This window comes from Ranitomeya imitator, chromosome 4, assembly GCF_032444005.1.
Source record: "Ranitomeya imitator isolate aRanImi1 chromosome 4, aRanImi1.pri, whole genome shotgun sequence".
Taxonomy (NCBI): Eukaryota; Metazoa; Chordata; class Amphibia; order Anura; family Dendrobatidae; genus Ranitomeya; species Ranitomeya imitator.
The window spans coordinates 438,394,541-438,419,672 of record NC_091285.1 but is presented as its reverse complement, the minus strand read 5'-3'; the positions used below and the strand labels follow the sequence as shown (position 1 = coordinate 438,419,672).

Below are 25,132 nucleotides of genomic sequence, written 5' to 3'. Positions count from 1 at the left end.
AAAAAAAAAAAGAATTAAAATAAAAAATCATGATATACTCACCTCTGAAGTCTCAGCGCTGCACGCGGCCGTCCGGTCTCAGGTTTGCTATGTGACCAGGACCTTCGGTGACGTCGCGGTCACATGACCGTGACGTCACCGAAGGTCCTGGTCGCACAGCATCTTTGGAACCGGACCGCCGCCTGCAGCGCCGAGGAGATCGGGACGTCAGAGGGTGAGTATACCATGATTTTATTATTTTTAACACTACTATTGATGCTGCATATTGCTGCATATGCAGCATCAATAGTAGGGGTAAATCCCGCAGCGGAACCCGCAGGACAAACCGCGATAAATCTGCAGGGATAACCGCAGCGGGTTTGCCCTGCAGATTTATCAAATCCGCTGCGGGAGAACCCGCAGGATAAAAAGGAACGTGTGAATGTGGCCTTAAGCGATCAGGTTAATGCTTTTTTTTATTGATAGATCGGGCGATTCTGAATGCGGCGATACCAAATATGTGTAGGTTTGATTTTTTTATTATTGTTTTATTTTAGATGGGGCGAAAGGGGGGTGATTTAAACTTTTATATATTTTTTTTTTTTTTCATATCTATAACCCCTTTACCCTTAAGGGTGGTTTGCACGTTAATGACCGGGCCAATTTTTACAATTCTGACCACTGTCCCTTTATGAGGTTATAACTCTGGAACGCTTCAACGGATCCCAGTGATTCAGACATTGTTTTCTCGTGACATATTGTACTTCATGATAATGGTAAAAATTCTTTGATAGTACCTGCGTTTATTTGTGAAAAAAACTGAAATTTGGCGAAAATTATGAAAATTTCGCAATTTTCCAACTTTGAATTTTTATGCAATTAAATCACAGAGATATGTCACACAAAATACTTAAGTAACATTTCCCACATGTCTACTTTACATCAGCACAATTTTGGAACCAAAATTTATTTTTGTTAGGGAGTTATAAGGGTTAAAAGTTGACCAGCAATTTCTCATTTCTACAACACCATTTTTTTTTAGAGACCACATCTCATTTGAAGTCATTTTGAGGGGTCTATATTATAGAAAATACCCACGTGTGACACCATTCTAAAAACTGCACCCCTCAAGGTGCTCAAAACCATATTCAAGAAGTTTATTAACCCTTCTGATGCTTCACAGGAATTTTTGGAATGTTTAAATAAAAATGAACATTTAACTTTTTTTCACAAAAAAAATTACTTCAGCTCCAATTTGTTTTATTTTACCAAGGGTAACAGGAGAAAATGGACCCCAAAAGTTGTTGTACAATTTGTCCTGAGTACACCGATACCCCATATGTGGGGGTAAACCACTGTTTGGGCGCATGGCAGAGCTCGGAAGCGAAGGAGCGCCATTTGACTTTTCAATGCAAAATTGACTGGAATCGAGATGGGACACCATGTTGCGTTTGGAGAGCCCCTGATGTGCCTAAACATTGAAACCCCCCACAAGTGACACCATTTTGGAAAGTAGACACCCTAAGGAACTTATCTAGAGGTGTGGTGAGCACTTTGACCCACCAAGTGCTTCACAGAAGTTTATAATGCAGAACCGTAAAAATAAAAAATCATATTTTTTCACAAAAATTATTTTTCACCCCCAATTTTTTATTTTCCCAAGGGTAAGAGAATAGTCAGATTGACTTCTATCACACTTCAATTTTTTATTGCCCGCATTACTTTCAACACAACCTTAGCGCTTCGCTTTCGTATAAACAACTTCAGATGGGTGCAAACTCAAAACTTCTACATGTAGTCCTGCCTAAAAATGCGAGTTAGTATGGTGCAGTAGGGAAAAACAAACATCCACAAAATAATCACTTTGAAAATTACAGCAGCTTACAAGAAAAATAGAAAATGCAAACTTTATGCTTAGACACGAAAGAAAAGACCATACATGCACAGTGACACAGTGTTATATCTAAAGCAATTTTGTTTAATGATGCAATTTGTTTTATTTGTAGCAGCCATTTTTTGGAAAAATGACAACTGAATCGTCTAAACTGAATTAAGGAATGATTACGTGTCTCATTCTTAGAAAGTACAGTGGAACAGAGTGTCCTCTTTGAACAATCCATTTTAATTTAAAGGGATAAGATCACCTCAAAATGCCCTTCATCAGAGACCCCCACAAATCAGCTGTAAATTTGAGAACCTTTACAATATAGTTTGCCAGCGCTGCTCTGAAGCTCTCCAGTGATTCAGCCAATTTCAGTGCCCCTGCGCTCCTCTGATGCAGCAGAGGCAAAGATGCGTCAGCTTGCAGCATTAGACAGGGTACAGTTTGGGTCAGCTGCGAGCCACGACACAGATCCAAGTCATCAAGAGTGTATCGTTACCTGTCAAGCAAGAAGCCTGGGGAGCTGTGCGCTCCTGAGGAACGAAGATGAAAAAAAAAAAAAAACTTTAAGTCAGGCATAAACATTTAATTGTGGGCAGCAACTGCACCACATGCCTCTGCCCAGCCTGCTTGGATGTGAGAACCATACGCTGCACTCAGGCTATCACAACTTGGATGTGATATAAATTCATGCGTTCTAGCCACATGTTTTGTAATAAGGAAACTTTCAGTTTTCTGTAAATTTTATAAACACGGAGCCAAAATTAAAAAAGGGTCAGTTTTTAGGGAACAGGATAAATTTCACTTTTTGGAATGCAGCATTCTAAATGTTTTGTGAACCAGAAAAAAAGAACCACCCCTAAAAATTAACTTTTAATAATACCATATATTAAAATTTAAAAGACTGAAAACACAAACTGTTAAGAAAAAAAACCTATAGGAGTGTAGCCAATGGTTGTCACTCAGGGTAACTGAAATGTTAGTCTAGGAATATGAGGTTTGGCAAGGTATAAGGGAGACTTATTTCCCCAATATTCCCTATAAGTTGCCCTGCCTAGCTGCAGAGGTTGGCACTCCAATATTAGCGATATGGCGCCCCTGGCTCAACGTTAATACCCCTGAATGCCCTAGACAAAACAGAATTCATCATCTTTCCCCATCTCACTCTACCCCTCTACCAGACCTATCCATCAATGTCAATGGCTGCTCACTTTCCCCAGTCCCACACGCCCGGTGCCTCAGGGTGATCCTCGACTCTGCCCTCTCTTTCAAGCCACATATCCAAGCCCTTGCCTCCTCCTGCCGTCTCAAACTCAAAAACATTTCCCGGATCTGTTCATTCCTTGACCGAGACACCACAAAAACACTAGTGCATGCCATTATCTCCCGCCTTGACTATTGCAACTTCCTACTCTCTGGCCTCCTCTCTAGCACTCTGGCACCACTCCAATCCATCCTACACTCTGCTGCCCGAATAATCTACCTGTCTCCCCGCTATTCCCCAGCCTCTCCCCTATGCCAAGCCCTTCACTGGCTTCCTATCACCCAGAGACTTCAGTTCAAAACCCTTACAATGACATACAAAGCCATCCACAACCTGTCTCCTCCGTACATCTGTGACCTCGCCTCCCGGTACTTACCTTCACGCAACCTCCGATCCTCCCAAGATCTCCTTCTCTACTCCCCTCTCATCTCTTCTTCCGACAACCGCATCCAAGACTTCTCATGTGCTTCCCGCATACTCTGGAACTCTCTACCCCAACACATCAGACTCTCGCCTACCATTGAAACTTTCAAAAAGAACGTGAAGACTCACCTCTTCCAACAAGCCTACAGCCTGCAGTGATTCTCAACCTACTGAACCGCCACACAACCAGCTCTACCCTCTCCTAGTGTATACTCACCCATCCCCTGCAGACTATGAGCCCTCGCGGACAGGGTCCTCCCTCCTTATGTACAGGTCCTTCTCAAAAAATTAGCATATAGTGTTAAATTTCATTATTTACCATAATGTAATGATTACAATTAAACTTTCATATATTATAGATTCATTATCCTCCAACTGAAATTTGTCAGGTCTTTTATTGTTTTAATACTGATGATTTTGGCATACAACTCCTGATAACCCAAAAAACCTGTCTCAATAAATTAGCATATCAAGAAAAGGTTCTCTAAACGACCTATTACCCTAATCTTCTGAATCAACTAATTAACTCTAAACACATGCAAAAGATACCTGAGGCTTTTATAAACTCCCTGCCTGGTTCATTACTCAAAACCCCCATCATGGGTAAGACTAGCGACCTGACAGATGTCAAGAAGGCCATCATTGACACCCTCAAGCAAGAGGGTAAGACCCAGAAAGAAATTTCTCAACAAATAGGCTGTTCCCAGAGTGCTGTATCAAGGCACCTCAATGGTAAGTCTGTTGGAAGGAAACAATGTGGCAGAAAACGCTGTACAACGAGAAGAGGAGACCGGACCCTGAGGAAGATTGTGGAGAAGGACCGATTCCAGACCTTGGGGAACCTGAGGAAGCAGTGGACTGAGTCTGGTGTGGAAACATCCAGAGCCACCGTGCACAGGCGTGTGCAGGAAATGGGCTACAGGTGCCGCATTCCCCAGGTAAAGCCACTTTTGAGCTACAGAGAAGCAGCACTGGACTGTTGCTAAGTGGTCCCAAGTACTTTTTTCTGATGAAAGCAAATTTTGCATGTCATTCGGAAATCAAGGTGCCAGAGTCTGGAGGAAGACTGGGGAGAAGGAAATGCCAAAATGCCTGAAGTCCAGTGTCAAGTACCCACAGTCAGTGATGGTGTGGGGTGCCATGTCAGCTGCTGGTGTTGGTCCACTGTGTTTCATCAAGGGCAGGGTCAATGTAGCTAGCCATCAGGAGATTTTGGAGCACTTCAGGCTTCCATCGGCTGAAATGCTTTATGGAGATGAAGATTTCATTTTTCAGCATGACCTGGCACCTGCTCACAGTGCCAAAACCACTGGTAAATGGTTTACTGACCATGGTATTACTGTGCTCAATTGGCCTGCCAACTCTCCTGACCTGAACCCCATAGAGAATCTGTGGGATATTGTGAAGAGAAAGTTGAGAGACGCAAGACCCAACACTCTGGATGAGCTTAAGGCCGCTATTGAAGCATCCTGGGCCTCCATAACATCTCAGCAGTGTCACAGGCTGATTGCCTCCATGCCACGCCGCATTGAAGCAGTCATTTCTGCCAAAGGATTCCCGACCAAGTATTGAGTGCATAACTGAACATTATTATTTGTTGGTTTTTTTGTTTGTTATTAAAAAACACTTTTATTTGATTGGATGGGTGAAATATGCTAATTTATTGAGACAGGTTTTTTGGGTTATCAGGAGTTGTATGCCAAAATCATTAGTATTAAAACAATAAAAGACCTGACAAATTTCAGTTGGTGGATAATGAATCTATAATATATGAAAGTTTAATTGTAATCATTACATTATGGTAAATAATGAAATTTAACACTATATGCTAATTTTTTGAGAAGGACCTGTACCTTGCTTTTTGCTCATGTTTAATGTATTTGTCTTTATTTGCCCCTTTTCACATGTAAATCGCGCTATAAAAATGTATAATAATAATAATAAAAGTCAACACTATCTATACTACAAATGCATAGAATAGGCAAAAAATGGGTGCAGAACAAATGTATATATGGCAGACCAATAAACACTGGCTAAACAAAAATATCAGAAGTTTAGCCTAGATCATGGGCCCTGGAGATTCAGAGCAGGAGATATCAAAAGATACCTAAAGGTACCTTCACACTGAACGATATCGCTAGCGATCCGTGACGTTGCAGCGTCCTGGCTAGCGATATAGTTGAGTTTGACAGGCAGCAGCGATCAGGATCCTGCTGTGACATCGTTGGTCGGAGCAGAAAGTCCAGAACTTTATTTCGTCGCTGGACTCCCTGCAGACATCGCTGAATCGACGTGTATGACACCGATTCAGCGATGTCTTCACTGGTAACCAGGGTAAACATCGGGTTACTAAGCGCAGGGCCGCGCTTAGTAACCCGATGTTTACCCTGGTTACCAGCGTAAAAGTAAATAAAAAAAACTTCATACTTACCTTCCGCTGTCTGTCCCCCGGCGCTGTGCTTCTCTGCACTGTGAGCGCCGGCTAGCCGGAAAGCAGAGCACAGCGGTGACGTCACCGCTGTGCTTTCCGTCCGCTGTGCTTACACAGTGCAGAGAAGCAGACCGCCGGGGGGACAGACAGCGGAAGGTAAGTATGAAGTGTTTGGTTGTTTTTTTTTTTACTTTTACGCTGGTAACCAGGGTAAACATCGGGTTACTAAGCACAGCCCTGCGCTTAGTAACCCGATGTTTACCCTGGTTACCAGGGGACCGGCATCGTTGGTCGCTGGAGAGCTGTCTGTGTGACAGCTCTCCAGCGACCAAACAGCGACGCTGCAGCGATCGGGATCGTTGTCTGGATCGCTGCAGCGTCGCTAAATGTGAAGGTACCTTAAGGGTTTGGACAGATATTATATCTTTAACATAGCAAAAAAATAGGGGGCTATCAATTCCCTATCAATCCCTTCCAATTATCCTACCTACTTGCGGAGATTTGCACTCTAATATTCAGCGGAATGTTGCCTCCTAATAAATCAAAAGAAAAAAGCGAGCCGCACAGCTACAGTGTCCAAAGAGACGCCAAATGAAGACTTTCAATCAATGGTAAGCCAATGGGTAAACGGAGGTGCTCGCGTGAAAATAAGAAATCAAATCATAGAGAATCATAGAACAAACGCGGCAGCACTCACCGGTCCTGTGGTCAGCAGTTCCTTTATTCAAACATGTAGAAAAAACATCTTCACGGCTCTGCCTATGCAGCATCAATAGTAAAAAGATGTAATGTTAATGTTAAAAATAATAAAAAAAAAAAAAAAAAAAAAAAACCTGCTATTCTCACCTTCCGTCGTCCGATGATGCGCTCGCGCCGGCCGCCATCTTCCGTTCCCAGAGATGCATTGCGAAATTACCCAGAAAACTTAGCAATCATCGCCAGAGTTTCGCTGGATCCCAGAGGGTGAGTATATATTTTTTATTTTAATTATTTTTTTTAACAGGGATATGGTGCCCACACTGCTAAATACTGCATGGGCAGTGTTATATACTGCGTGGCTGCTATATACTACATGGGCAGTGTGATATACTCCGTGGGCTGTGTGATATACTCCGTGGGCTGTGCTATATACTACGTGCCCTGTGTTATATACTACGTCGCCTGTGTTATATACTGCGTGGCTGCTATATACTGCGTGGGCTGTGTTATATAGTACGTGGGCTCTGTTATATACTCCGTGGGCTGTGTGATATACTGCGTGGGCTGTGCTATATACTACGTGCCCTGTGTTATATACTACGTCGCCTGTGTTATATACTGCGTGGCTGCTATATACTGCGTGGGTTGTGTTATATAGTATGTGGGCTGTGTTATATACTGTTTGGGCTGTGTTATATACTGTGTGGCCTGTATTAATGCATCGGGTATTCTACAATATGTATGTATGAATATAGCAGCCACATAGTATATAGCACAGGCCACGCAGTATTTGCTATATACTACGTGGCCTCTGGTATATACTATGTGGCTGCTATATACATACATACATATTCTAGAATACCCGATGCGTTAGAATCGGGCCACCATCTAGTAGTAGTATAGTTACGAAGAATGTCCACATTTAATAAAAATGTCAAATCTCCCGGACCAGACAATGCAAAGAGAAGTATCAATCAGTATCCAAAATTCATATGCTGACCAAATGTCATAAACAACATAATTGTTAAAGTGTGCCAAAACGGAGACCTATTTAAACAATAAAAAAACATAATAGATGATTCAATTATACATACAACAGCCAATCTCGAGCCTAATCAAAAGACTAGTCCTAATCATACTGACCAAAATAAATATAAATAGAGTGGATTCAGATGAAGCTTGAGAAGCCCAACTGCTTGTTGAGTCCTATGGGGCTAAGCGATTTCATCCAATATATCCACCGTGTTTTCCGCTGAAGTATTTTTTTTATTCCAATCGCCTTTTCTGACAGATGTTGTATAACCTCAATTACACGAAAAGTGATACATACCACATCGCCCACATGTTTAAGATTAATATGACGAGCCAGTGGTCTATCTCTGCAATGTCTCACATCCCCAAGGTGCTCACCAATACGTAGTTCACGTTTACTTTTTCCCGTATAGTCCATGGGGCACGTGCAAGTGAAGACATACACCACTTCTGAGAGTTTGCAAAGCACTTCATACTAGAGTATATGTCCTGTTGGTTGCAGTTATAGAGTTCTTTGAGGGTGAGACATATTGGCAGAAGCTACAATGGCCACACCTGAAGGTACCTAGTGATGTTTCGCAACCAAGTCCCTTCCTTCTTGGGTAGGGTAAAGTGACCGTGTACAACATAGTCCTTAATCGATTTTCCTCTTCTGTAGGTCACCAGAGGTTTAGGGGAAATAAAGTCACAGATATCAGGGTCAACTCTTAGTATGTCCCAATATCTTTTAAAGGGAATCTGTCACCCCATTTTTCGCCTATAAGCTGCAGCCACCGCCATCAGGGGCTTATCTACAGCATTCTGTAATGCGGTAGATAAACCCCCGATGTAATTTGAACGATAAGAAAAACAAGTTAGATTATACTCACCCAGGGGCCGTCCCGGTGCGGTCCGATGGGTGTCGCGGTCCGGGTCCAGTGCTTCCCATCTTCATGTGATGACGTCCTCTTCCTTGCTTCCTGTCGCTGCTCCTGCGCAGGAGTACTTTATCTGCCCTGTTGAGGGCAGAGCAAAGTACTGCAGTGCGCAGGCGCCGGGAAAGGTCAGAGAGGCCCGGCGCCTGAGCATTGCAGTACTTTACGCTGCCCTCAACAGGACAGATAAAGTACGCCTGCGCAGGTGTCATGACCGTAAGCAAGGAAAAGGACGTCATCACATGAAGATGGGAGGCGCCGGACCTGCGACGCCCATTGGACCGGACCACCCATGGGTGAGTATAATCTAACTTGTTTTTCTAATCTTTCAGGTTACATCGGGGGCTTATCTACAGCATCTGATGGTGGTGGCCACAGATTATAGGCGAAAAATGGGGTGACAGGGAATTCGTGTCAGATTTATGTTGGGAGTTAATACAGAAGATCTATTGACTCCTATCGCCTAATGGTACGCCAACTTGATAATGCCTTCCGGATACCCTCTATCTGAGAATCTTCCTCCTAGATCACTTGACTGGGCATAAAATTCTCTCCAAGAGGAACATTTCCTCCTGACCCTGAGGAGCAATCCCTTAACCCCTTCATGACCCAGCCTATTTTGACCTAAAAGGGACACTGTCACCTGAATTTGGAGGGAACAATCTTCAGCCATAGGGGCGGGGTTTTCGGGTGTTTGATTCACCCTTTCCTTACCCGCTGGCTGCAATATTGGATTGAAGTTCATTCTCTGTCCTCCATAGTACACGCCTGCGCAAGGCAAGATTGCCTTGTGCAGGCATGTACTACGGAGGACAGAGAATGAACTTCAATCCAATATTGCAGCCAGCATGCAGCCAGCGAGTAAGGAAAGGGTGAATCAAACACCTGAAAACCCCGCCCCTATGGCTGAAGATTGTTCCCTCCAAATTCAGGTGACAGTGTCCCTTTAATGACCTGGCCGTTTTTTGTAATTCTGACCAGTGTCCCTTTATGAGGTAATGAGCAAAAACCAAGGTGTCCCATGAGCCGCATAGGTTACTGTTTATATTCAGGCACCTTTTTGGGTCAGGTACCCATCGCTACGTATAGGGTGGTGCAGGGTATACATTCTCTGGCAAGCTTGGTATTTTCAGCTGACCATATATAGTCCTTACTTTATCTGGGGTATAGGCAGGGTTACAGCATTGCAGGTTTGTACATTTATTGTGCTTTATACATATTATTGTACCTTGCATTTATTGTTATGGACAGGGCTTTGTGCTTGTTGTTTTTAATTATGTTTTATGTGGTGTTTCAATAAAATCTTGTGTTTTTTCAATATCTTGTTTTTTTATTTTTATATGTGGTGTGCATCATTGGAGTGATACCTGTTTGTTTGTATTACCTTTATGAGGTAATAACTCAGGAACATTAACAAAAAGAGAGCAGGACGGCACTAGAGCAGCACCGCGTCTCACAAATAGGACTCCAAATGGGCTGCTGTATGTCAGGCGTCACGAATGCTCTGGGCGTTGGTGCTCAGCATATGAAACATTTAGCAAGAAGTCCAACTATGAAAAGAAGAAGAATAATATGCGGCACTCACCCCGGTAAAGCTGTGAAGATCGTGAACTTTATTGAAGAAAAAATATAATATATCCGTCAGGACATCAGGTCGGGTATGAGGGTGCGGTATGGGAGCACGGACGACGGCCGTTTCGCACTCACAGGTGCTTCGACGGGTCCGAATGGTAGATTACAGCACGTCATTTCCTCTTAAAGGATTTCTGACGTGTATACATAATTAGAAACATACATATAACAAACTAAATAATTGTGATTAGTGCATAAATGTGACAACTAAAATAATAATCTACATGCAAACTGACAATACCTAAAGGATATTTCGAAAATCTTACATATATATCATAAGATATTATTTGATATTATTTTCTACAAGGTATTTTTTTCTATATTATTATTGCAAGACAAATTATATCACAACAGTAGTATAAACTTTGGACAGTATTATCAAAATACAGTATTATAAAAATACAGACATGTCTAGCCGGTCATTTAAGCCAATCGGCCCCTGTGCATTAGCATTTAAGATCCATTTGGCTTCCTTTTGTAAAAGAATCCTATTCTGATCACCTCCCTGCGGTGGATACGATACAATTTCTAAACCAGCAAAACTAAGAAGATCGGGGTTAGCATCATGTTTTTCCGTCATATGCTGGATCAATCTTAAGCAACCTTTGCCTGACTTGATGGAGTTATATGTATGTTTCTAATTATGTATACACGTCAGAAATCCTTTAAGAGGAAATGACGTGCTGTAATCTACCATTCGGACCCGTCGAAGCACCTGTGAGTGCGAAACGGCCGTCGTCCGTGCTCCCATACCGCACCCTCATACCTGACCTGATGTCCTGACGGATATATTATATTTTTTCTTCAATAAAGTTCACGATCTTCACAGCTTTACCGGGGTGAGTGCCGCATATTATTCTTCTTCTTTTCATAATAACTCAGGAACGCTTCAACGAATCCTAGCGGTTCTGAGACTGTTTTTTCGTGACATATTGGGCTTTATGTTAGTGGTAAATTTAGGTCGATAATTTTTGCGTTCATTTGTGAAAAAAATGGAAATTTGGCTAAAATTTAGAAAATTTTGCAATTTTAAAATTTTGAATTTTTATTCTGTTAAACGAGAGAGTTATGTGACACAAAATAGTTCATAAATAACATTAGTTTGAGGGGTCTATATGGCTAAAAATACCAAAAAGTGACACCATTGTAAAAACTGCACCCCTCAAGGTACTCAAAACCACATTCAAGAAGTTTATTAACCCTTCACGTGCTTCACAGCAGCACAAGCAACAATGAAGAAAAAAATGAACATTTAACTTTTTAGTCACAAAAATGATGTTTTAGCAACAATTTTTTTATTTTCCCAAGGGTAAAAAGAGAAACTGGACACCAAAAGTTATTGTACAATTTGTCCTGAGTACACGGATACCCGCACGACAGGGCTCGGAAGGGAAGGAGCGCCATTTGACTTTTTCAATGAAAAATTGTCTCCAATCTTGAGCGGACACCATGTTGCGTTTGGAGAGCCTGTGTGCCTAAACATAGGAGCTTCCCCATATGTGACCCCATTTTGGAAACTAGACCCCCAAGGAACTTATCTAGATATGTGGTGAGCACTTTGAACCCCCAAGTGCTTCACAGAAGTTTACAACGCAGAGCCGTGAAAATAAAAAATCATTTTTCTTTCCTCAAAAATTATGTTTTAGCAAGCATTTTTTTATTTTCACAAGGGTAACAGGAGAAATTGGACCCCAATAATTGTTGCCCAGTTTGTCCTGAGTATGCTGGTACCCCATATGTGGGGGTAAACCACTGTTTGGGCGCACGTCGGGGCTCGGAAGGGAGGGAGCACCATTTGACTTTTTGAATGCAAGATTGACTGGAATCAATGGTGGCGCCATGTTGCGTTTGGAGACCCCTGATGTGCCGTTACAGTGGAAACCCCTCAATTCTAACTCCAACACTAACCCCAACACACCCCTAGCCCTAATCCCAACTCTAGCCATAACCCTAATCACAACACTAACCCCAACACACCCCTAACCACAACCCTAACCCCAACACACCCCTAACCCTAATCCCAACCCTAACCCCAACACACCCCTAACCACAGCCTAATCTTAACCCTATTTCCAACCCTAGCCCTAATTCCAACCCTAACCCTGAGGCTATGTGCCCACGTTGCGGATTCGTGTGAGATTTTTCCGCACCATTTTTGAAAAATCCGCAGGTAAAAGGCACTGCGTTTTACCTGCGGATTTACCACGGATTTCCAGTGTTTTTTGTGCTGATTTCACCTGTGGATTCCTATTGAGGAACAGGTGTAAAACACTGCGGAATCCGCACAAGGAATTGACATGCTGCGGAAAATACAAAACAGCGGATTTGGTTTTCCATAGGTTTACATGGTACTGTAAACCTGATGGAAAACTGCTACGAATCCGCAGCGGCCAATCCGCTGCGGATCCGCAGCCAAATCCACTGCAGATCCGCAGCCAAATCCGCACCGTGTGCACATAGAACTAGGGTTAGGGTTAGAATTAGGCTAACTAATTCTAGCCGTAACCCTAAGGCCAGGTTCACACTGCGCTAGCAGCAGCCCATTTAGCACATACGCTAACGGGCTGCTGCTAGCGCAAGTGCCGACGTTTGCATCGCACTAGCGCAGATAGAGCATCTGCTAGCTCTATCTGCGCTAGCAGTGACGGACCCGGAAACGCTGCAGCCCGCGTCTCCGGGTCCGTCACTCAATGACAGCGCATCCCTAGCGCACGCCCATTGTGGGCGTGCGCTAGCGATGCGTCCGACATTGCTGTCAATGGCGGCCATAACGGACTACGTTACACCGCGTTTATGCCGCGGTGTAACGTAGACCGTCTAACGGACTGCTTAGACGCAGTGTGAACCAACCCTAGTGGGGCAAAAAATATATATATTTTCTTTTTTTTATTATTGTCCCTACCTATGGGGGTGGTAAAGGAGGGGTTTATTTAGAACCTATCACAGCGATCAAAATATACCTGTAACGAATCTGCCGGCAGATTCGGCAGGCGCACTGCGCATGCGCCCGCCATTTTGGAAGATGGCGGCGCCCATGGAACAGACGGACGGACACCGGGAGGGACACAGGAGGTCGGTAAGTATGATGGGGGTGGATCGGACAGTGGGGGGGGGGGGGATTGGACTGCGGGGGGAGCCGACAGGAGGACGGAGGGGAGCGGAGGACACCAGATGACAGGACTGAGGACGGATTGGAGGAGATCAGTGGTGGTGGGGGTGGGGGGTGGGGCAGATCGCGATCTCCAGCCATGGCTGATGCTATTGCAGCATCGGCCATGGCTGGATTGTAATATTTCACCAATTTTCATTGGTGAAATATTACTATCGCTCTGATTGAAAGTGAAACATCACTTTCAACAGCCAATCAGAGTGATCGTAGCCACGGGGGGTGAAGCCCCCCTGGGCTCAAGTACAACTCCCCCTTTCCCTGCAGACCGGGTGAAATTACAGTTAACCCTTTCACCCGGCCTGCAGGAGCGCAATCCGACCATGACGCATATGCTGCGTCACAGGTCGGATTGGCACAGGTTTTCATGACGCATACGGTGCGTCAAAGGTCGGGAAGGGGTTAAGGAATGCCTCTCTTGAATGGGGGTGGATGGTAGCTCTCTCAATTGAGCAGTCTAGGCTATTGGCAGCCATAGGCTTCCAAAAGAATGAAGTTTTTAGGGATCCAGCTTTCTTCTTGGAGATTTAAACATCCAAGAACGCAATCCCTTCTTCCCCAATCTCATGGGTAAAGAAAAGGCCCAACTCATTACAGTTGAGGTAGCTAAAAAAGGACCTCCGCAACTATGCAGGGCAAATTATAGTTTCCCTTATACCTTGCCTAACCTGATATTTATAGACCAACAATGGAATTACCCTGAGTGACACGCATTGACTACACTCCTATAGGTCTTTTAACAATTTGCATTTTAAGACTTTTCAGTTTTAATATATTATTAAAAGTAAATTTGTAGGGGTTGTTTCATCTTTTTTCCGGTTCACAAGTCATTGAGACCCCGTCTTCTATTTATGAACTTGTTTTGCTTTTGCATTCTAAGGCCATGTTCACACCATCCTTTTTTTAATGCGGAATCGCCGCGATTTTCCCGCTGCGGGTCCACAGCTGTTTTCCATGCAGGGTACATTACAATGTACCCTATGGAAAACAGGAACTGCTGTGCCCACATTGCGGAAAATCGCGAAAAAAGCCGAGCTGAATAGCCGCGGTAAAAAAGAAGTACCATGTCACTTCTTTTTGCGGAACTGCAGCGGTTCTGCACCCATAGACCTCCATTGTGAGGTCAAACCCGCAGTAAAACCCGCAGATGAAAAAAATATCTGCGGGTTTTCTGCGGTTTGTGGTGCAGAACCGCTGCAGTGTGGCTGCCCCCCCCGTGCCCCAATCCCACCCCCCCATGCTCCGATGCCACCCCCCGTGCCCTCATCTCCCCCCCTTATACTTACCCGGCCTCCCGGTGTCCGTCCGGCCGTCTTCTCCCTGGGCGCCGCCATCTTGCAAAATGGCGGGCGCATGCGCAGTGCGCCCGCCGAATCTGCCGGCCGGCAGATTCGTTCCAAAATGCATTTTGATCACTGAGATATAACCTATCTCAGTGATCAAAATAAAAAAAAATAGTAAATGACCCCCCCCCCCCCCCTTTGTCACCGCCATAGGTAGGGACAATAAAAAAATTAAGAATTTTTTTTTTTCCACTAAGGTTAGAATAGGGTTAGGGGTAGGGTTAGGGGTAGAATATTTTCAGCCATTTTAACCCTAAAAAACTTCCTAGAAAACACACAGACTCTGCATAGAAAACTGCATCAAAAAACGCATCAAAAAACTGCATCAAAAAAACGCACCAAAAAAAGGACCTGCGTTTTCTGCCAAGAGCTGCGGTTTTTAGTCCTGAAAAAAAAGGAGGGAAATCAGGAACGTGTGAACATAGCCTCAATGTTGCAATTCCAGTGGAACCAGACTGAAGAAAAGCATTACATATGGAAATGTTAGGGAAATTTAACCTTCCTCCTTAGGCTAGGATCTAGTAATCTTATTGATCGCAAAAGCAGTATAGGATATCAGATCTCTTGAATGTGATGTGAAACAGTCCTAAAATAATTCATTAATTTGCTGACTTGATAATACCAACACAATAATACCTTCTACCTCCAAAAAGTATGCCTAAAGACAAGAATAACATGCCTATATTCATTCTTTACAGTCACACGATTATCTCAGACACAGAAGGAAACAGCGCATGACAGAATAAAGTCAGTTAATCATTTACTTGACATGGAAATTATTGAGATGACAAACTCCAAGTCACACAACTGCACCTCTATGTGTTTGCTCATACCAGGTCAAAGCATGCTAGGATAGTACCACCCATATAGAATCTAATGCCAACCAAAAAAAAAAAAAGGAGCAGTGCAATGAAGACTTATTTTAGGATAACTTATTTTGATTTTCTGCCTTCTTATCCATGTGAAGTCACTATCAAGTAGTCATTAGATGTACATGAAGACCACTCAAGCATCACCACTTGGCTACCAAGTAGCTACATCAGTTAAATAAGAAGACTAGCAAAGAGTAACATTATGACAATACAATGCAGTGGATTTATAGAATAGAAAATAAAGGCAGAAGAACAGGCTGGGAATGGATTTAGGAGAATGAGGAAAAAAGATAGGGGATAACTTGGTGACCCAGAAGCCAGACTCCTAGCGATCACAATATCGGGGCTCTGCAACATCATCTTGAATAGAGGTGCAAAAGCAGGACTACCGCTCCATTTACGGTCTATGGGACTCCTGGAGCTAGCCGACCACTTGGCTCAACAATCCCATACAGAATGAATGGAGCGGAAGCGGTGCCTGCGCTCCTCCACTCCATGCAGGACAGGGCGGAAGAGATTTGCTTTTGCAGTTCAGAGCCCCGATCTCAGGATTGCTGGAGGTCCCAGAAATGGGATTGGCAGCAATCAGCAATTGATCTTGAATATTACAGATATAACCCTATAATTCATGGCTTTAAGTTTTATGCAAAGTAGTAGTATGTGGATTTCAGGTTATTGCTTAGTCATTTCTTTGACAGTGCCCATAGGTAAGGCATAACAGATTTATGATATATGGCCACGAGTATTGCTACCCTCAGGAACTTTTAATATTACGAAGGTTGTTGGATAATTTATTTTCCCCATGTGGTTGCAGCTGTCAAAAGTAAACTTATTCTCACATTCCCCCAGTCTAGAAATGCCTCCCTGTCACTGACCCAGTCTTTGTTGACAGGTTGCAATAGTGAAGTCACGATAACAGCCCACCTGACTGCTGCAGGCAATCACGAGGATCAGAAGTCTCATGCTGATTACTAAGACATGTAGGAAAATAGTGATGGACCTCGACAGGTTGTATATAGAAGACTGAATTATCGATCATAACCCACTAAAAGATACATTAGTAAATGTTTTGATTTTGCAGAAACTACTAAAAGGAAGACCTTTTCAGGAGATACACGGCCATTCCATGCATCGTGGTCCATACTCGAATCACAAAACAAAGGTGTTGCAAATCCGGCCTTACACTGTACCTACACTTTAAAGGGTTTGTCCACTTCCAGGAAATTGGACCCAAAACACTGTAAAATACCTAAAATAAGCACAGCAGGTACTCACCTTCCTTGGGTCCAGCGACAGCTGTCCGACGCTGCTCAAGTCTCGGTATGTTGGCTGCAGAAGTGACATCACATTGACATTGCGCATCACTGATTTAACCAAAAACATGACGTCTGGCTTGGCACAGCCGCTAAGCTCAGTGACTAGTTACAGCGGTAATGTGACCTGTCAATACGATGTCACTGTTGAAGCCAAAACACAGACCAGCAGCAGACAGCTCAGGTTGGACCAAATGAGCACGAGTACCTGCTTAAGGCATATGTGCAAAACAAAAAAAAACAGCAAATTGACCAATGAAGTCTTACTTTGCAGTTTACTGTGCAGCAAAAACAACAAGCTAACTTAATTCTTCACATTTTTATAGTGACCTATTGAAAAAAAAAGGAATAAATATTTTACTTTAGGGGAGGGTGGGTAGACTTTTTTCTTTATTAACCTTAATCCAATGTAACTTTTTTCCCCCCTAGGGAACTTGAAGCTAGATGGCTCACATTATAATATTGAATATATACAGGTCCTTCTCAAAAAATTAGCATATAGTGTTAAATTTCATTATTTACCATAATGTAATGATTACAATTAAACTTTCATATATTATAGATTCATTATCCACCAACTGAAATTTGTCAGGTCTTTTATTGTTTTAATACTGATGATTTTGGCATACAACTCCTGATAACCCAAAAAACCTGTCTCAATAAATTAGCATATCAAGAAAAGGTTCTCTAAACGACCTATTACCCTAATCTTCTGAATCAACTAATTAACTCTAAACACATGCAAAAGATACCCGAGGCTTTTATAAACTCCCTGCCTGGTTCATTACTCAAAACCCCCATCATGGGTAAGACTAGCGACCTGACAGATGTCAAGAAGGCCATCATTGACACCCTCAAGCAAGAGGGTAAGACCCAGAAAGAAATTTCTCAACAAATAGGCTGTTCCCAGAGTGCTGTATCAAGGCACCTCAATGGTAAGTCTGTTGGAAGGAAACAATGTGGCAGAAAACGCTGTACAACGAGAAGAGGAGACCGGACCCTGAGGAAGATTGTGGAGAAGGACCGATTCCAGACCTTGGGGAACCTGAGGAAGCAGTGGACTGAGTCTGGTGTGGAAACATCCAGAGCCACCGTGCACAGGCGTGTGCAGGAAATGGGCTACAGGTGCCGCATTCCCCAGGTAAAGCCACTTTTGAACCATAAACAGCGGCAGAGGCGCCTGACCTGGGCTACAGAGAAGCAGCACTGGACTGTTGCTAAGTGGTCCCAAGTACTTTTTTCTGATGAAAGCAAATTTTGCATGTCATTCGGAAATCAAGGTGCCAGAGTCTGGAGGAATACTGGGGAGAAGGAAATGCCAAAATGCCTGAAGTCCAGTGTCAAGTACCCACAGTCAGTGATGGTGTGGGGTGCCATGTCAGCTGCTGGTGTTGGTCCACTGTTTCATCAAGGGCAGGGTCAATGCAGCTAGCTATCAGGAGATTTTGGAGCACTTCATGCTTCCATCGGCTGAAATGCTTTATGGAGATGAAGATTTCATTTTTCAGCACGACCTGGCACCTGCTCACAGTGCCAAAACCACTGGTAAATGGTTTACTGACCATGGTATTACTGTGCTCAATTGGCCTGCCAACTCTCCTGACCTGAACCCCATAGAGAATCTGTGGGATATTGTGAAGAGAAAGTTGAGAGACGCAAGACCCAACACTCTGGATGAGCTTAAGGCCGCTATTGAAACATCCTGGGCCTCCATAACATCTCAGCAGTGTCACAGGCTGATTGCCTCCATGCCACGCCGCATTGAAGCAGTCATTTCTGCCAAAGGATTCCCGACCAAGTATTGAGTGCATAACTGAACATTATTATTTGATGTTTTTTTTGTTTGTTATTAAAAAAACACTTTTATTTGATTGGATGGGTGAAATATGCTAATTTATTGAGACAGGTTTTTGAGTTATCAGGAGTTGTATGCCAAAATCATCAGTATTAACCCTCCGTCACATACAACTGATCTGACAGGCGCTTCTCTTTTACTTTCATTTCTCCTTCCTCACCAGATTGTGAGGAAACCCCCTCCCTCCAGGTAGTCTCCTGTCTCTTGAAGGTCTGTGAAACCTGATATCACAGTTGGATTTCAGAGCTTCAGGGGAGAGGATATAGCTGCACAGATCTCTCAGGCTCATTGTATGTGAATACGTCACATTCAGTAAGGTTGGTATTTTATGTTTTTATTCATCACAATAGTTTATTTAGCTTGTTTTATGAATGTATAGCACAAAATGTGAGGATATTTCATAGAAATAAGGGAGATTTTATAAAAGAAAGTGTGCTGCTCAGGCATATACAGTAGTTCCCTAACATATTCCTTCTCTTGCTTCAGATTATCTGCTGAAATGGAGAGGAAAATGTACAATTTATCCAAACAACTTGATGTTGAGGAAGTAACAAACATGCTGTTAGATGATAGAGACCTCACACTGAATGAGGATTTAGGAGAGGAAAGTGGTTTACAAGTTGTGATCTGATTGATTATCTGAAAATTCAGAAGCTGTCATATGTGGGAACTGTAAGAAAAAACAAAAGGGAATTGCCGCCACAGTTTGTAAGTGTGAAAGAGAGACAACAGTACAGCAGTATGTTTGCATTCCATAATGGAAAGGCTTTAGTTTCCTATGTACCACATGCCAAAAAAATCGTACTTCTTCTATCAACACTTCATGATGATGCTGCCATCGATCCTGGGACTGGGGCAGAAAAAAAACCGGAGATAATTACATTTTACAATGCCACCAAAGGGGGTGTGGATACAGCAGATCAGATGTGCTCCACTTTCAACGTCAGCAGAAACATCAAACGCTGGCCAATGGTCATATTTTTTGCTATGTTGAATTTGGGTGGTATAAATTCACAAGTAATTTATCTTGAAAACAAGCTTGAACCACTCCGTAGACGATTGTATCTGAAAAAATTGGCCCATGAACTAGTACTTGGAGAGCTACGCAGGAGAAGCATGAAAACAATCGGTATCCCCTCTCGCCTTCAAGTTCAGCTCAAAAGGTTCCGCCCAGAAGATGATGGTGAAAAGTCACCATCTGCACCACCTCACAAAAGAAGGAGATGCACCACCTGCCAAACGGAAAGCGGAACCAGAAGGCTTTCAAATTATGAATGTCTCAAATGTCATAAAGCAATTTGCCTGACACATGCAAAAATGGTGTGTAATTCTTGCTATTTGCTCTGCAAGTGTGACTTTTCTGGGGAAACCTCAGCATCTACTTCTGATTGAATATGTTTTTAATAGTACTTAAGGTACCTTAAAATTAAGTTTGTGTTCAAAAATTTTCTTTGTACATTTTTTTGAGAGAGTCGAACTGGGGACTATTTGGCGGGAGTTTTGAAAAGTTTGTATTTCATAGTTATTAGTTTTATGTTAAGTAAATGTTTTTTTTTGCAACTGATTATGTGTAGTCTCTTTTATTACATCCCTATGAAGGTCACTGATCACTTTTAGAGCACTGAAATTGCAAACATTAGATATTATAGGTATTTTTCCAGCAGGCGCCTGACAGGCACATTATATGTGAACTCGTTAGTCCGAATATTGTATGTGACGGAGGGTTAAAACAATAAAAGACCTGACAAATTTCAGTTGGTGGATAATGAATCTATAATATATGAAAGTTTAATTGTAATCATTACATTATGGTAAATAATGAAATTTAACACTATATGCTAATTTTTTGAGAAGGACCTGTAGCATTCCATAACATTGACAGGCAAACTATCAGGCTGTTCCACTGGCGTGACCTAAAAGGAAAATGTGTACAGTACACTGGGGTACCTCTTAGGGTGCTTTCACACTGCGTTCTGGAACCGGTTCATTGGTCCCGTAGGGGCTTACGTCCAAACCCCCCCGCAAAACGAGATTCAGGCCTATGTGCCAACAAAGCCATAGACTATAATGGTGAAGGCAGAGCAAACGTGTGCGCTTTCGTGAATCATTCTCGGGCATGTATGCCTACTAGAAGCGTACTCCCAGACGTAGTAGACTGCATATGGATGTCCATCTCTAGTAGGTGCACATGTCGAAAAATGATGCACGACAGAGCACACGTTCACTCTGTGGACACCTTTACACTCTATGGCCCAGACGGCTCATATGCCCGAATCCCGTTTTGACAGGGGGTTTGGACGCAAGCCAACAAACGGGTGCCTGAAGTCAGTGTGAAAGCATCCTGAGAGAAGGAGCGCCATCCATCCGTCTGTCAGTCTACTGCTACCCTACAATGTTGTAATGTACCAAAACACCTTAGATACAGCGGTTGATACTAACAGGCATCTAAGATGTAGAGCAGCAGGAATCATACGGTACATTTCTCAGGTACCCAGCCCCCAAGATGATGCATAGCTACATCAGTTTGTCTTACCTAAAAGCATTTTAGGACATGCTCAACAATTTGTGCCGAAAGTGTATTTTATGCTGTTTAGTAAAAGGATACTCAGGACACCAGACTACTGAGGGGCTAGTAACATAGTTAGTAAGGCCGAAAAAAGACATTTGTCCATCCAGTTCAGCCTATATTCCATCATAATAAATCCCCAGATCTACGTCCTTCTACAGAACCTAATAATTGTATGATACAATATTGTTATGCTCCAGGAAGACATCCAGGCCTCTCTTGAACCCCTCGACTGAGTTCGCCATCACCACCTCCTCAGGCAAGCAATTCCAGATTCTCACTGCCCTAACAGTAAAGAATCCTCTTCTATGTTGGTGGAAAAACCTTTTCTCCTCCAGACGCAAAGAATGCCCCCTTGTGCCCGTCACCTTCCTTGGTATAAACAAATCCTCAGCGAGATATTTGTATTGTCCCCTTATATACTTATACATGGTTATTAGATCGCCCCTCAGTCGTCTTTTTTCTAGACTAAATAATCCTAATTTCGCTAATCTATCTGGGTATTGTAGTTCTCCCATCCCCTTTATTAATTTTGTTGCCCTCCTTTGTACTCTCTCTAGTTCCATTATATCCTTCCTGAGCACCGGTGCCCAAAACTGGACACAGTACTCCATGTGCGGTCTAACTAGGGATTTGTACAGAGGCAGTATAATGCTCTCATCATGTGTATCCAGACCTCTTTTAATGCACCCCATGATCCTGTTTGCCTTGGCAGCTGTTGCCTGGTAGTAGCAGTAAACATTTGTATGTAATAGTGCTACCAATGTATTAATGAAATGCACTGCTGATAACTATACAGAAGAAACCACAGCAAAAATCATAAAACCTTTATCCCAGTTATAAAAAGAGACAGTAGGCATTTGGTGAATTCAGCCCCCTTCTGAACACACACAAGACCACTCGTGGAGCCAATTTTGATATCACGTTAATGGGCATCAATAGCGAACAGCCCAAAAGAAATATTCTGGTCACCTAAGTGTTCTGGCTTCTCCTGATATAAGAGCCATGATAGCAAAGCTGGATCCACATTTCAATGGATTCTGATGGACTTTAGTGTCCTGTAACAGACTCTGCCTGGTTTTCTTCCAGATTATGGATTTTTAACAGCAAGAACGACACTGAAGACAGTGATATTCTTACTGTAAAGCACATCTAGAACCCCTGCCGGAAATTATGTGAATGCAGCCTTAGGTATTAGCAAAATTAGGTTTGCTGACTGGCTCCCGGGCTACCCTTGCGCGTGCGTGCGCACACACACATACATACATACACACACCTTAAGCCCACATTTGACATCCCTGACATGTTGTAGGAAATACCTGGATGACTTCATTAACTTCGCGGATGCATTCTACCATGTGCTGTAAGATCTGCTCAGCGGTGAGGACCTCGTATCTGTAGTCGTCATCTTCCTCCCCTCCATGACCAGGCCCGAGAACACCTCCACCTCCTTCTCCCCCTATTCCGGCTCTTTCGGTGCCGCCATGTTCGTGTTCCACCAGCTCCACATCGGCCAGTTCTAGCTCATCTTCAGGCTCGTCGGCAGCGCTGTCTTCACTACACTCTTCATCGAATTCATAATTGTAGCCTTCGTCCGAGTCCATGTTCCCAGTTGTAGGAACGAGATAAACAACGACTACAAACCAACGCTGGGTATCGGCTAGACAGGCTGCCCTGTCAGAGGAGACAGTACGGAAGCGGACAACGCAAAATTTTGGTGGAATTACTGGATCCAAAGTTTTTCCTCAAACCGTCCCGAACGTCGGCACTCGCTGGTCTGTCTATGGGCAGAGCACGGTGGCTTATAGGGGCTGCGATGCTGGCGGTACACGGGGACGATGGCTTTTACTACCTATTAGTAAATATCTCAGCGGCAGAATAGATGTTATTAAAATAAACAATAACTAAACCATAGTTAACCCTTCTGTATCACTCAGTATATGGAGCAGTCACATAGCGAGCACTCATCAGCCTGAGGTGACTTCTAGCAGCCCCGGTGGCACCGGCATGGGACGGGGACTACCATGACATGTGGCAGCCTATAGGCTGCACCTACTGTAGTGAGAGGAATGCCCTCAGCGAGTCACACAGGAACTGGCCGGGCAGCGGACGGAGCCGAGTGCTGAGCCCGGACCCGGCTCCCTCCTCTATACGGGGCCTTCTCACCGCAGCTACACACACACGGGGTCTCCGGTGTGTCCGAGGCAGACAGGCCTCAGGCCCCTCTATCGCCGCCCCTTCCCTGTGCGCGCTCCCGTTCCGGTTAGCGCGCGCTCCCGGGGAAAAGAGTCCGCTCCTCCAACGAGCCGAGAAGCCGCGCCGTTTCAGACCCTCTCACTCTCCAACTAACGGACAACCCCCCCTCCCCTGGTTCCGGTCTCCTGGAGACACCGAACAGCTCCCCGTCGCTGAGCCAACAAAGGGGCGGTAGTGTCACGCACGGGCACGTTAGCGCATCACCACCTGAGCGACCGCGTCGAGTTTCCGGCGGAGTCAGTCCGCCATCTTGGATGTGGAAGGAGAGCGGTAGAGCAGCTTTGTGTGGGGTCGGAGCCGTTTTGGTTGTGGCAGTGGTGTGTATGGGGCGAGATTCCCCTCAGTGCATAGTGTGCCATATTAAAGGTGGCATAAATGAGGGGGCACCAAAGTTAGTGCCGCTTCTAAACTCGACTAAATAGAAAAATGGTAAAAGCGTGAGGAAAAAAACATTATTCACCTGCAATGGAGTTACTATCGCTGAGGAAAGAAACAGAGGACGGTGGGCACAGCAGCAATGAAGTCAGGGGGCTACTCTGCTGCACAAAAGAGAAAGATGGAGAAGAGAGGAAAAGTGTAACTGGTGCACAGCAAATAACACACGGAAGAAATCATGGGAAGATTATTGAGAAAAATGGAACAACACTGACAAATAATTTAAAAACAAACAGTAAATGAATATACCAAAAACTATATGTAAAGGGTAATGAAAATTAACTTTCATTACCCGTTATATGACACCACACCGCATTACCCCTGATGAAGCTACCATACTAGCGAAACGACCCGTGGGAATGCTTGTACCAGGCGGCAGGTCATCTAACTATATTTTATCCCATGTGGCTGGTTTTGTATAAGTTTCTAATTTATTATACTTATTGTGCTTATGTGGGATTATCATATTCCGCAGCGCGTTACAAACATTATCATCCCTGTCCCCATTGGGGCTCACAATCTATATTCCCTATCAGTATGTCTTTGGAATGTGGGAGGAAACTGGAGAACCCGGAGGAAACTCACGCAAATATCGGGAGAACATATAAACTTGCAGATGTTGTCCTTGGTGGGATTTGAGCCCAAGACCCCAGAGCTGCAAGGCTGCTGTGCTAACCACTGAGCCACCATGCTGCCCTTTGCATCTTATAAATTTACTTCCATCAGCAGGAATACTTGGTCATTTCTATAGTAACATAGTTAGTAAGGCCGAAAAAAGACATTTGTCCATCCAGTTCAGCCTATATTCCATCATAATAAATCCCCAGATCTACGTCCTACAGAACCTAATAATTGTATGATACAATATTGTTCTGCTCCAGGAAGACATCCAGGCCTCTCTTGAACCCCTCGACTGAGTTCGCCATCACCACCTCCTCAGGCAAGCAATTCCAGATTCTCACTGCCCTAACAGTAAAGAATCCTCTTCTATGTTGGTGGAAAAACCTTCTCTCCTCCGGACGCAAAGAATGCCCCCTTGTGCCCGTCACCTTCCTTGGTATAAACAGATC

General features: G+C 43.7%; 1 protein-coding gene across 1 annotated transcript in view; it reads right to left on the bottom strand.

Moving 5' to 3' along the window:
• Positions 1 to 23,832, bottom strand: part of ARIH1 (ariadne RBR E3 ubiquitin protein ligase 1) — a 132,705-nt gene extending 108,873 nt beyond the window's left edge. Inside the window, exon 1 of the mRNA XM_069765623.1 lies at positions 22,691 to 23,832. Within this exon, the coding sequence (XP_069621724.1) occupies positions 22,691 to 22,975 (285 nt within the window). The 5' untranslated portion in view covers positions 22,976 to 23,832. The remainder of the gene's footprint in view (positions 1 to 22,690) is intronic.
• Between the last annotated feature and the right edge of the window lie 1,300 nt (positions 23,833 to 25,132).